The 12763-nt window shown below is 47.6% G+C and overlaps 1 protein-coding gene across 1 annotated transcript in view; it reads left to right on the plus strand.

Annotated features, from left to right (window-relative positions):
- Positions 1-1454: 1454 nt before the first annotated feature.
- Map3k9 (mitogen-activated protein kinase kinase kinase 9) overlaps positions 1455-12763 on the plus strand; it is a 64801-nt gene continuing 53492 nt past the window's right edge. Inside the window, 3 exon segments of the mRNA XM_057782393.1 lie at positions 1455-1863; positions 1865-2109; positions 8669-9082. Coding sequence (XP_057638376.1) covers positions 1658-1863; positions 1865-2109; positions 8669-9082 — 865 coding nt within the window. The 5' untranslated portion in view covers positions 1455-1657.

Consider the following 12763-nt stretch of genomic DNA (forward strand, 5'->3'; position numbering starts at 1 on the left):
ATTTACAGTGTAGTCACTGTTCTGGTGGAAGCTTCACCCCAGCCCCGCCCCCCCTACTCAAAGAGTCTGTAATGTTTGGGTGAAAGTTTGCCCCCAAGCCCCTCTCCCTACCTCTCTCCAAACCTGCTGCATCTTAAACTGCCCCTAGAAAACAAACACGTGGTTTTCGGTCTTCCTTTTCTATGTTCTCTCTGGGGGGGCTGGAAAATCATCCGGGAGCGTTCGTCTCCTTTAAACCTGGGTTTTTTCTAATTCGGTTTGATTTGGTCTGATTTGAATTGTTGCGTCAGCGGAGAAGCTCATCTGGGTACAGAAACTTTTTACCCGCAGTCACCAGCAAAACCACCTGATGTCCAACTTAGAACACAGGAGGCCTATCCCTCCCGCTCCTCACTTCAGGGAGGAGGATGCAGCAGTAAGTGTTTAACAACTGCCCAAGGTCATGTAAGCTGCCTGGCTATTTTTCCAAATTGCTCCAGTTTGCCTAATAATAAACCTCAAACTAACATTAAAACAAAGTAATAGTCTGGCTGGACACGGAGGCACATGCCTGTAATCCTAGTACTCAGGCAGATGAGGCAGCAAGATGGTGAGTGTGAGGCCAGCCTGGGCTACATAGTGAGACCTTGTCTCAAAAACACAAACACACAGTGAAGAACCAACTCTTGTTAAATAAATCACATCTATTCCTGCCTTGGAAAAGGTAATCCATTTTAGTAGATATCAGGCTGGATTCCTCAGTACTGGCTTGTTTTGAAATAGGGAAGTTTGAAAGCACGGAAGATGAGTAACAAAAGGACATAGCATAGGTCGGCCCTTGCCCAACTCTGCTTTGGCCCTTGGTGTGATCTACGTAGCCGTCACCAGGGTCCTAGAAACAGCAAGCGCATACCAGTTGGTTCCGCACGACTTCCCCAGCCTGTGGTAGCCCCCCTAGGTGACCTCCCTTTCGGAATTCTAACAACTTCTCACAGAGACGTGTGCAGTCTTCAGCAAGGCCAGCAGCGCGATCCGAAGAGTCCTTCCATCGCGAGCCATAAGGTTCCGGGGCGTGAGTGTGTGCATGGAGGCGGGAGAGGACGGAAGCTGGTCCCCAGGGCCGACCAGGGCAGAAGCAGCTCCAAGACCTTGGCCATCTGAACCTGGAACTGGCGCAGCCCGTAGGACTAGGCGTGCAGACAAAGACAGCAGGCTCCGCAGCCCGCTCCACAGTCCGAGTGCACGTTCTGCCTCACCTTTGGGAGCCACCCAATGAGGCCTCAGCCTCTCCCAGGAAACGGACAGCAGCGGCGGGCCAATGGGAAGACGGACTGGCGAAGGGGCGGGCTTGGCCCGGAGGCCCCGCCCCCGGGTCCGCAGGGTTGGGGCGGAGCCAGGCTCGCGTCAGGTGGTCCCGGGCGTGCGGGGAGGCGGGGCGCGCGGGGCGCGGAGGGAGCGGCCAGCGGGCGGCGGGCACGGGCGGCACGAGCAGGTGGGAGCCGCGGAGGGGCGAGGCCGCCCGCGAGGGCGCCAGGCGGCGGGCACTGCGCTGCTCCCCTGTCCGCGGTGCGCGCTCGCGGTGCGCACCGGGCGTCCGCGGCTCTCGCGCGCCCCGCCTGCCCGGGCCCTACCTGCGGCGGCCGTCGGGGGCGCGGAGCCCCCAGCGCTGCCGAGCCGCATGAACAATAGGCGGCGGCGGCTCCTGCGGGCGGCCGCCCCGCACCCTATGGACCGACCGCTCTATGGAGTCCTCCAGATCGCTTCTCGGCTGCCTGGCGAGCGCCGCTGCCGCCCCGCCGGGGGAGGATGCCACGGGCACAGGAGCCGAGGAGGAGGAGGACGAGGAGGAGGCGGCGGCCGCCGAGCTGGGCTCCCACGCCGCGCTGCCCTACTGGACGGCTGTATTCGAGTACGAGGCGGCGGGCGAGGACGAGCTGACCCTGCGGCTAGGCGATGTGGTAGAGGTGCTGTCCAAGGACTCGCAGGTGTCCGGCGACGAGGGCTGGTGGACCGGACAGCTGAACCAGCGGGTGGGCATCTTCCCCAGCAACTACGTGACTCCGCGCAGCGCCTTTTCCAGTCGCTGCCAGCCCGGCGCCGAGGACCCCAGTTGCTACCCGCCCATTCAGCGTAAGGAGAAGGCGGCACCGAAGCCCGGTGGGGAGGGGAGAGGAGGGTGAGGCCTGGGATGGGCGAAGAGAGGTCAGAGGTGGGGAGCGATTGGCCGGGGCGGGGGTAGGTGTGAGGGCTGCAGGGGTTTTAGCTGGTGCCACCAAGAAGCTCCAGAGCCGCAGGCCCTGCCTGCAACTTCTTCACCTTCAACTGACTCGCTCTAGTAGCAACTCCTGAAACCCCAATCCCTTCCCCCCTCCTTGTGCCCCTCCAGATCTGGAAGGGTTTCTGGAGAGCAGGTAGTTACTAATGTCACCAGTAACCTTAGTCCCCCAACCAACGACCTGGCGGACCTCTTCTGTCGCTTGTCCCCGCCTCTTAAAGGTATTTGTCCTGAGAGCAGTGGAGGTGTCTACCGCCTGCCTGGGCAGGTTCACAAGTCCCGGAAGCGTGTAAGAAGGAACTCAAGAGTCAGGTGCCTTTGAAATCTCGTGTTGGTTTCTTGGGTTCTCGTACTGTATCTCAAAGTTGTTCCTTGAGAAGTCTCACCAAATAATATGTTAGGAAAGGTGTGTGTGGGGGGGGGGAGGGCGCAAAGCCATGAGTGGAGAAATAATTAGAGAGAGAAAGTATGTCTCTCTCGTGGGAGTTCAGGATCACCAGGTACAGTGCCCAAGTTCCTATACCTTACAGCCATACCGTTCAGGAACACAGTTTTTTCACCCAAGATCCTTGCCTATATTTGGAATTGGCTAAATCTCGGGGTGGGGTGGGGGGGCGGGGAGGGCCCAGAGTTCCCTCCCGGGGCCTTTCTCCCTGTGTCCTGGTTTTCATCAGTTTCCCAGGGACCCCCGTTCCATGCCCTTTACGAAATTTCCTTTGCTATTTTTCAAAGGAGTTAAATTGCCATTGTAATTCCTTAATCACTTATATATACTTGGTTATTTTAGAAGAAGTGAATCTCTCCAAGTGCAGTTTATAGTATTTGAAAGTTTCCATAGTTCCAATTAGAAGACGTTCTTACTGCATACTTAGTAGTTAGTTCCTTGTTTTATGTACTTTGCATCCAACTTGATTTTTTTTTTGTTACTACAAAGGGCTAACTTTGATACTTAGTTTTAAATTTTCACCTGCAATAGTTAACCTTTCTGTTATTTTTACAGGAACAATTAAGATGAGTTTTAAATATAATTGCAGCTTTTTTCTCCTTTCCTTTTGGTCCTTTGACTGTCAAATTGTTTAGCTCTTTAGTTCTCCTTAGATCTGTCCCCCCTTTCATTCCAAGTTTCTTGTTTATACATTTTGAAATGTACAATGCCTAGAAATGGCAAGTCACTTTAGAATGCTTCTGGTTGCTAGGTATTTCTGGCATATTTGGTAACACTGGTGAGACAAAGACCAATCAAAGGTGTTTGGAATTAGTGTTGGAGACAAACTTGGCCATGCGTTGAAAGAGGTTTTGAGGTTTTGAGGCTCTTTGTGGGTGGAGTTCTGTGACATTGTTTTTAGGGACAGCTAACATGAGAGTGTACAAGTTATGTGAGGTTCACAAGCAGCCGCTCAGGTTCCTCGACAGCTTTGCTCCTGGGTGTCACAGCAGTCAGGATCCAATATGACTTGGGTTAAAAGAACTTTTCCACTGAGTGCCAGGCATGTCAACAGCTTGCTGCATTCAGAGACGATTCCCTGTAATGTGGTCAGGACTCACCTTATTGGAATAGACAGTACCTTGGATAGAGTCGATTCCTAAGTCTGGAACCCCGATGGGAGGACCCTGTGCTTGGGGAAAGATTCTTTTGAGGAGACTGGCATTGAAAGTTGTGGCAAGTGCTCTAGTTTGGCCTTGCAGTATTCTTGATAGTTCACACAGCTCCAGTCGAAAGCTCGTTCTTGAGTGCGTGGTGAGTGGGGGCTACTATGTTAAGAGTCAAGGGGTGGAAGGATGGAGGGGGCGCTCCTGAGCACACCAGGTAGACTGCGAAGTGAATGTGAAATTCCGGTCAGTGCTTTGAAAAGATCGGAATGTCTCGCCTGGGAGCTCTGTCCGCCAGCTGAGTTAGTGTCACTCAGAAAATAAAGATGATTGACAAAGCCTGTCCCCCAGGACTTGGAATAGTAAAGCCACTGATGATTCTTCCCCAGAGTTACCCTTTTAAACTTCCCCTCTGGGGCATATAGCATGTGATATGTTCAGGATTGTGAATGGAATACCTATGTCCAGTCAAGCGGTGAGAGCCAGGTTTAGTTTTACAGTGTTGTTTTCAAGTGAAAATTTTGCTTCAAGCTTTGTTCAATACAGAAGGAGAAATTAATCTTTTATCAAAGAAAAATCTGCTAGTGATAGTATAAGCCATTTTATATTCTGCTTTTATCCTGCCACTGTAGGTGCCAGGGCTTGGCTCTCCATGGATGACAAATCTGTATAACCCCGGAGATCTCTCATCCTCTGTTTTGTAATAGGTGAAACGTGTAAGCTGCAGTTGGTCACCTGGGGAATGCATAACTATTGAAATGTCAGGCTGTTTGCAGCACAGCACTCAGAGCCCTGCTAAGTGCCAGTTGTTTTTCCTGAATTCACTACCAATGTAAGGATGGATTTTTAGATATGCTTAAGGTTTGTGTGTGTGTATATGTGTTTGTGCAGATACATGTACCCATGCACACTTGTACCCATGAATGGAGGATGCTGGGAGTCCTCTAAAGATGTCTGCCTTGATACTGTCTCTTACTGAACCTGGAGCATTTTCAACTAGACTGGTGGCCATAAGTCCTAGCAAGCCTCACATTTCTGTCCCCTGACCTAGCATATTTTAACTTTTCTCTTTGAAACAGGATCTCACTATGTAGCCCAAGCTATCCTTGAACTTATGGTACTCCTGCATCTACTTCCTGAGTGCTGGGATTACAGCTATGTATTACACACCTGGCTCTGTATAGAAGAATTTAAAATTAACAAAATATACTATTCCCTCGCCCCCCAAGCCCATGAGGTAGTTTGACTGGTTCAGTCGGTCTCCAAGAATACAATCTAGAGGAAATAACATCCTGACTCCAACATGAAATAAGGTTCTGTTGATATTCCTAGAAATAGCCTCCCACAGAAAATTAAAAAAAAAAAAAAAGTGTGCTGAATGCAAGTTGACCTGATTCTTGCTTAAAACCAGGTCTTGACTGGAGCAGAGAAGGAAAGGAGAGCCCACAAACTCTCTGCAGCTGAAGATCTGTCCCTGGAAGCCCATTGGAAGGGATTTCTCTGCAGGGAAAGAAGAAGAAAGTCCTTTGTTATCTTCTATACTTTTCTTACAGGCTGGCTTTCTTATGTCTCTTGACTTAGTAGGGAAAAGCTGAGGTCTTAGCTTCTGTCCTGAGGGAGGTCACTGCTTTCCAGCTAGCCTTTGTGGGCACTGCTGCTGGAGGAGCTGTCCTTTCAGCACCCAAGACCAGAGTCCCATCTTTTGCACCCTCTGGTAAACATTGAGCACCTACTGTGTGTTGACAAGTATGCTTCAGAGCCCTGAAACAGGGTGTACATAAGAGAAATAGTATAGTTTATTAGTTCAAAGACTTGGTTGAAGAAATAAGGCGATCAATATAGTTCATTGAAGAGGCACGGAGTTTTTCACTAGAGTAAGGATTGGTAGAAAAAAAAATAAAAAGAATATTCTCTGCTGCCAAAGACCAAGTAGACACGTATCTTTCAAAGGGGTTTCTAAATCTCTCTTTAATGTTGGCATGTTTTCTCATTCATATGAATGACATCAGGCAAAAGTGAGTAATTAGTCAGGATTCATTTTTAGGACTCAGAAACAGAAGCTATTTTAAGCAAGAAATAGATTCAGCACAGGAAATTGGGTGCTTACAGAATTGTTGGGAGGGCTTGGAGAAGCCGCTCTTAAGGGGAGCATTCTGGGCGCTGCAGAGCTGACCCAGCAAGCAAGTTGGCACTGTTCTCACCGATGAAATTTAGCGTCTAGAGCTGCTGTTGGAGATGACAGCTTCCGGGATATCCCGTTGTATCTGCAGCCTGGAGACTCGGCAGCCACTTCACTAGGGAACATTCATTTGCACAGCTGTAGAGCTAGTGACTGGACACTGGCATGCTGCTACAGACAGTCATACCTGCCAGGAGAGGCAGCCAGAGATTATCTCCATCTCTCTTTGTGTGTCTCTTAATTCACATCCAGTACCTTTGCCATAAGGGATCCTGGGATTTGTAGTTTTTTAGCTTTCTAGCCCTGATAGTAAGAGGTGAAGTGCTAGAAGGATATTGGGATGGGTGTCAATTGCTAGCTTCTGCCATGTCATTTGTTCTTCAGGGGGATCCCCTATACCCTAAGAGACAATAGCTTTCCCCGCTTTTCTTTATTTCGTGGTATCAGGGACTAAACCCAGGACTTTACAAATGCTAAGAGTGGACTTTCCCAGGGAACTCCGTTCCATCCCCAAGGGGTTAAGTTAGCCTTATGGAATTTTGAGGGTCTAGATAGACTCTGCTTCTTGTGTACGTAAAGACCATTCACCTGGCTTCTCCTGAGAGTTTCCTTTGTGCAGACTGACAGCTGCTTTGTAAAATACAAGTAGAGAGAAAATCAGAAGAATTATGATTAAGTAAGAACAAAAATTTGACACTCATCAGCTTCCAGATGAGCAGTGGAGTGTGATGGGGCATGCCACATAAGGGAGAACAGCCATCCAGTTTGCTCTTGCCGAACTCTAGAAATACATCTTTGTCTTCCTGGGTTTGTTTGTTGGTTGGTTTATCTGTCTGTCTGCTTGTTTGTTTTGGTGGTGTGTGGTTTTGCTCCCAGAAACCCTGCCCACCCCTTTCCTACCCCTTTTAAACAGATCTAAATTTGTTTGCTGGTCACCCACTAAATATTTGTCACGAAGCACACAGTGGTGGCAGGCACTCTCTGCCCTGTGGCTGTCACCGTGTCACAGTGAGAAGAGTGGACGAGTAGCCACACTCTTGATGAGTCTTGAATGGAGTGCGCTGCAAAGGTGTTTAGTGGGAACTTGCCCTCATTTGGTCTTAAGGTTTCTCTGTGAAATGGACGTTTCAGTTCAAATGTGAGGGTGAATCTAAAGAGAACAGAGAACATGTTTCAGGAGAGACGTGAAACAGAGGTGTGCTCAGTTCTTTTTTTGCATTTTTAAATTTTTTTATTTAAATAAGATTTTTTTTTTCCATTTACTTTATATACCAACCAGTCTCCCCTCCCTCCTCTCCTGCTCAGTTAGTTTTCAATATTCTATCTAGCCCAACATTTATAATCACTGGTGGCCACTGTTATCTGTCTTTTCTAACTGGTGCCTAAGGTATAATTAATCAGATTCCTTAGGCTCAGATTCTAGATCTTGGAAGCACAATGAATGGCTGAAGTGACTGTCGAGGATGGGCCTGAGGCTCTGAGGTCTGCTGGAGTGAGATATTCCCATGAGGCTCCTTTCCTGGACATCTCAGGAACCAGATCCCGATAGAACCAAGTCCTGGAAGTCTTTACATGAACTCAGTTCTTCCGTGTTCAGTACCTCTGAGGCTCAGCAGGTCCTCATCACTCACTTCCAGGGCCTCCTTAGTGGTTCTTCCTTTCGAGACAGGGTTTAGAGCAGGCTCACCTCAAACACACTAGGAGCTTAGGTTGACCTTGAACTCCTGACCCTCCTGTCTCTATCTCCTGAGTGCAGGGTTGTTGGCTGCGCCACCACACTGTTTTATGCAGTGCTGTGGATTAAACCCTGAGCTTCGTGCATGTCAGGTTCTACCCACTGAGTGGCACTCTCGTCCGTTAGTGGCACTTTGCTCCAGACTTCCTTTCCCATTATGTTGTCCATGGCTGTCAGAGTTGGTATCCTTTCTAAACCACAGAACCCCCTTTCTTAAGGGTACATGAGTACTTTTAAGCCCTTCAGAATTGCTCGAAAGTTTATTGCCATCTGGTTACCCCCCAACAAGGCTTAAGTCTTACCTCTTATCCCAGTACAACAGTCTAGCTACTGTGGACTCCCTAATGTCCTCCAGGTGTCACATGCCTTTATGTCACCATGTCCTCCTCTCTGCCTAGATTGTCCTTTACCCTGTCTGATGTGATGAGAGTCCCTCTCTACTCTTCCTCTAGGCCTCTCTTCACATGTCCCTTTTCCACTCACCCTCGCCCCCGTCCTGCTGTGGGAGTTAGTGCCCTTTTTATCCGGTGATCCAGATAACCTAAACTATAGCTGCTGTGTGTCTGCTTAGCCCTGGGTTGTGTGCCTCTCACCACCAAGAACAAATGAACCTAAGCAATTTTCAAAAAAGGTTGCCCCAATATTCCCTTGAGTTAAAATGGGGTGGTCTTGGTACAAGAGTCTCCTGATTCTCCAGGTAGGATTTACATTACAGTAAACACCTATCAAATGTCTGCTATTTGGTAATCACTAAGAATAATGCACATAAAGTTAACCACAGTTCCACTGCTTATGTAGTTTACAGTGGGGAGACAGGGAGGTCCTGCTTTCCTACTGTGGCTGTGTTTGCCTGTCCAGTGGAAGTATGGTTCAAAGGATATGGTTGACTTCCTGTTTTCTTCTTTCTCAGTATTAGAGATTGATTTTGCGGAGCTAACCTTGGAGGAGATCATCGGCATTGGGGGCTTTGGGAAAGTTTACCGTGCTTTCTGGGTAGGCGACGAGGTCGCCGTGAAAGCAGCTCGCCATGACCCTGATGAGGACATCAGCCAGACCATAGAGAATGTTCGCCAAGAGGCCAAGCTCTTTGCCATGCTGAAGCACCCGAACATCATCGCCCTCAGAGGGGTGTGCTTGAAGGAACCCAACCTCTGTTTGGTCATGGAGTTTGCTCGTGGAGGGCCTTTGAACAGAGTGCTGTCTGGGAAGAGGATTCCCCCAGATATCCTGGTGAACTGGGCTGTACAGATTGCTAGAGGGATGAACTACCTGCACGATGAGGCAATTGTCCCCATCATCCACCGAGACCTTAAGTCCAGCAACAGTGAGTATGGGGAGCTGGGCTGGGTTGGGTGTGGAGAGCAGCCACCCCCTTGCTCTGTGGCTTTAGTAAATGTGGGTTTCATGGAGTGAAGTGTGGGGAAAGAGGAATGGGGCACCTGAGGGGTTTGTGAACTATAATTAGCAGGCAGCGTTATCAGTGTTTGGACTGATAGATGCAGAAGTAGATTTCTTTTCCTATTTGTGGGAAATGTGTGTGTAATCCCTCAAAGGAGGATATCCCCTTTCTGGAGCAGCAGAAAAGGCAAACCCTTTTAGCCTGTCTGCATTTCTACCTCCACTTCTCAGCCACAGGAGAGAGGGAACCATCAGAAGAAGAGGCGTGTGTTTAACTGAGACCCAGTGCAGGTGGCAGTGTCAATTGGAGAGCATGACCTGACTGGTGGTGTTTTAGACCTCCTGTTAGCCCAGGGGTGCTATTAATTAATTCCATAACTAGTGTGTAATTGCAGGGAACTGGGAAGTAACTGTGTATTAAATACACAGACTCCATAAACTGGCTGTAAAGTCAGTGTTAGGTATAATTAAATGATAAGTTGGTAGAGACTTAAGTCTTGCACGTGGGCTGGCAGAACAGCTAGGAATAGTTTTCCTAGTGCTCTCGCTTGTTCGGGCTGACTGCAGAGAGGATACGTGTGATTAATGGTATTTCATTTGAGTAGCCTGCCCCTGAGAGGAGGGTGTGCTTTGAGCCCAGAGGTTCTTCAGACTTGGCTTTTTGTTTGTTTGTTTGTTGTGCGTGCGTGCGTGCGTGCGTGTGTGTGTGTGTGTGTGTGTGTGTAGAGGGGGAGAGAGAGAGAGAGATTATACTTTCTGATTTCTTTAAAGTGATTTTTGTTTCCTTTATCCCTTCTGTCTGTACTCTCTGCTCCTTTAATAATAGAAGACTTCCTCTTTGTGAGAATGTGAACAATTAGGTATAACTTTAATGGTAGGTGTGAGATAAAATCTTACCTCCTCTTTTCTCCTTGCTGAGATTTTATGGTTTTCTCATCCCGTCTTCGAAACTCTGCTCTTTAGATAGATTAACTGAATTGAGACTTTGAGTTTCTGACTGTCAGCCCAGAGGCTGCTGCTGGTGGGGTAAGAGGCAGATGTGTTGGTAGAAAATGTGAGGTAGAAGCTGGACTGTCTTTAACTTTCTCTTGTGTCCTTACTATTCTGAGAGAGCTAGGTAGCGTGAAATAACATTATATAATGTAGCCCATTGAGAAATCTGGGCCAGGGTAATGGAAGTGTAAAAGTTTACAGTTTCCTTGATCAAGTTTAAACTTTGACCATAATCTGTGCTACGCATAGAAAATTTCCCTTCTACCAGATAACTGTTGTGGAAACAGGCTTTTGTAAAGGAGACGTTGCCTTGCCAAGTTGTGCTGCTGTAGAAGAAGGCAGGAGACTGCAGGTCTCTTTTCCAGGAAGTGAGGCTCTGGTTCCATCCATCTTTGCAGCTGGGGGCTTTCCGGGAAGGAGTGGACTTCTCAAAGGACTTTGTCAAGATGTATGTGCTACCACCACCAGCTGGTGCCAGTGTTGGCGTAGGCTGTAGATTTTGCTTGTGAGCAGTAGTTTGTGGGTGAGTGCTTACCTGGGAAGGCTGTATCAGTAAGAGCGTCTTTCACAAGTAGTCTGCCACCACTTTGCTCATTGCTTCCATTTTGGGAATTGTGATTCCTTTGTGTTTTGTAAACTGGGGACACTCTTCTGTTTTGTTTTTATTAGGGGTTATGGAAGGTTGGATTTTTGGTCACTGTCATATGAGGGCAGAGTATCAGAAAGTATATGTCAGTTGGGTTTGAACTAGTCAAGAATACGGCTGTCTACATGGAAAAGAGAAAGTAGTGATGGGCATCCAGCTGTTATGAAGTCTTAGTCAAAAGTGACTGATTAAAATGTTTTATTATCTTGGTCCCATGTTTCAGCCATTTGGTGTTTCCTGGCAGTGGGATGTGTATGGAGTAGAATAACCTTTGTTAGCATGCAATTGTCATTGGTGTCAGTTGGATTCAGTGTACAGACAGAGTGACAGCAATCGAGAAAATACCCTCAATCTACCTTTGAAAAGAAGTCTGAGGCTTTCAGGGTGGCTGCACAGTGTATTCAGAGATCCACACTCCCGTTTCTTATGCCATCATCCCAGCACTTGGCTTCCAGCCTCAGTCTCCTTTTGGTCCAGGATGGTCATGAAGGGTACCTATTATTTGATCCAGGTACAGGCCTGAAGGAGGAGGGAAAGCAGAAGCACAGAATGCCTGTTTCCCTTATTGAGGTCCAAACCCCAACAACATAAACTATCTCTCTGGACCTGTGTGGAGGCGCGGGAATAAAGATACAGCTCACATGGCTTTATCGGGAGGGAGATTTTTAGTGATCCCTCATGAAATCTTGAGTTTACATTTTGAAAATTTCTCCATGTTTATTTTCCAAACAGCCTTTATACCAAAATGTAAGCTGAGGGGAAAATTTATTAGCATCCTGTTTTCTAGGTAACCAGAAATATGGGGCCTGTATAATAAAAGCCCAAGACAGGCATAATCTTATGACCTGTTGCAAAAACACAGGTTTTTATTTTAAAATTATTAAGAGAGAGTAAATTGTGGGGCAATATTATACAGGTCCCATATTTCTACATGGTATGGCAGCCAGGCTCTCAAGCCATAGCACACCTGAGGTGGTCAAGTAGCATTGCAGACAGGCTGCCGCTACCCTAACAAAGGGTCAGTATGTTGTTTTGCTTCTTTGTAATTTGGAGGATGCCTGGGATAGAGATGCTAATTCAGGCCTACGTGAGAGCTAGCATACAGAGCAGGAAGATAGGGAGACATGACAAAATGGGCATAGAAAGGTGTGGTCAAAGGTGCAGATGTGACTAAAAGCCATTCTCCTTGTTACCTAGAAAACAAAATGCTAATGAATTTTCCCCTCAGTTTACGTTTTGGTACAGAAGCTGCTTGGAGAATAAACAGAGAAATTTTCAGTTTGTGAACTTAGGGTTTCATGAGGGATCAGTAAAAATCTCCCTCCCAATAAAGCCATGTGAGTTGTGTCTTTATTCCTGCGCCTCCACGCTGGTCCGGAGAGAGATAGTTTGTGTGGGGGCTGACATTCCCTCAGCTGAGTCCATGCCCAGTAGCTTCCCAGAGACCCTGTTTAAACCCATGTTCTTACATTAATTGGGCAGAATGTGATAGCTGAAGAAGGGGCTTCATAATAAAACATTTTAATTAGTCACTTTACTAAGACATCATAACAGCTTGATGTCACTAATAATCAAGGCTTGTTACTACAGGTGGGCGTAGGTCATGGAAGAAGCAGCCAGCAGCCTTGCTGTGGAGGCTTCATACAGGGAATATCTTTATCTCAGTTGTTTAGTATCACAGAGCTGAGGAAGTCAGCCAGGCCCTGAGATGGAAGACCTGGACCTCTTTTAAAACTAATGGCTTGCATTACTTTACGATACTGCATCAGTTACTTGAACATCATGTCTTAAAAGTACTTGTAAAAAAAACCACTGCCTGTAAAAACGGATCTGTGTCAGCCTACTTGTTCCCACTGGGGAAGACCAGTTACTTGTTACTAGAGGCACTGGAGAGTGATGATCTGTTAAAGGAAATCTCATCTTTTGGGGGTAGTAGGTGGACTTCAGGATATTGTGTGGTGGGTGGTT

This window comes from Chionomys nivalis, chromosome 10, assembly GCF_950005125.1.
Source record: "Chionomys nivalis chromosome 10, mChiNiv1.1, whole genome shotgun sequence".
NCBI classification, from domain to species: domain Eukaryota; kingdom Metazoa; phylum Chordata; class Mammalia; order Rodentia; family Cricetidae; genus Chionomys; species Chionomys nivalis.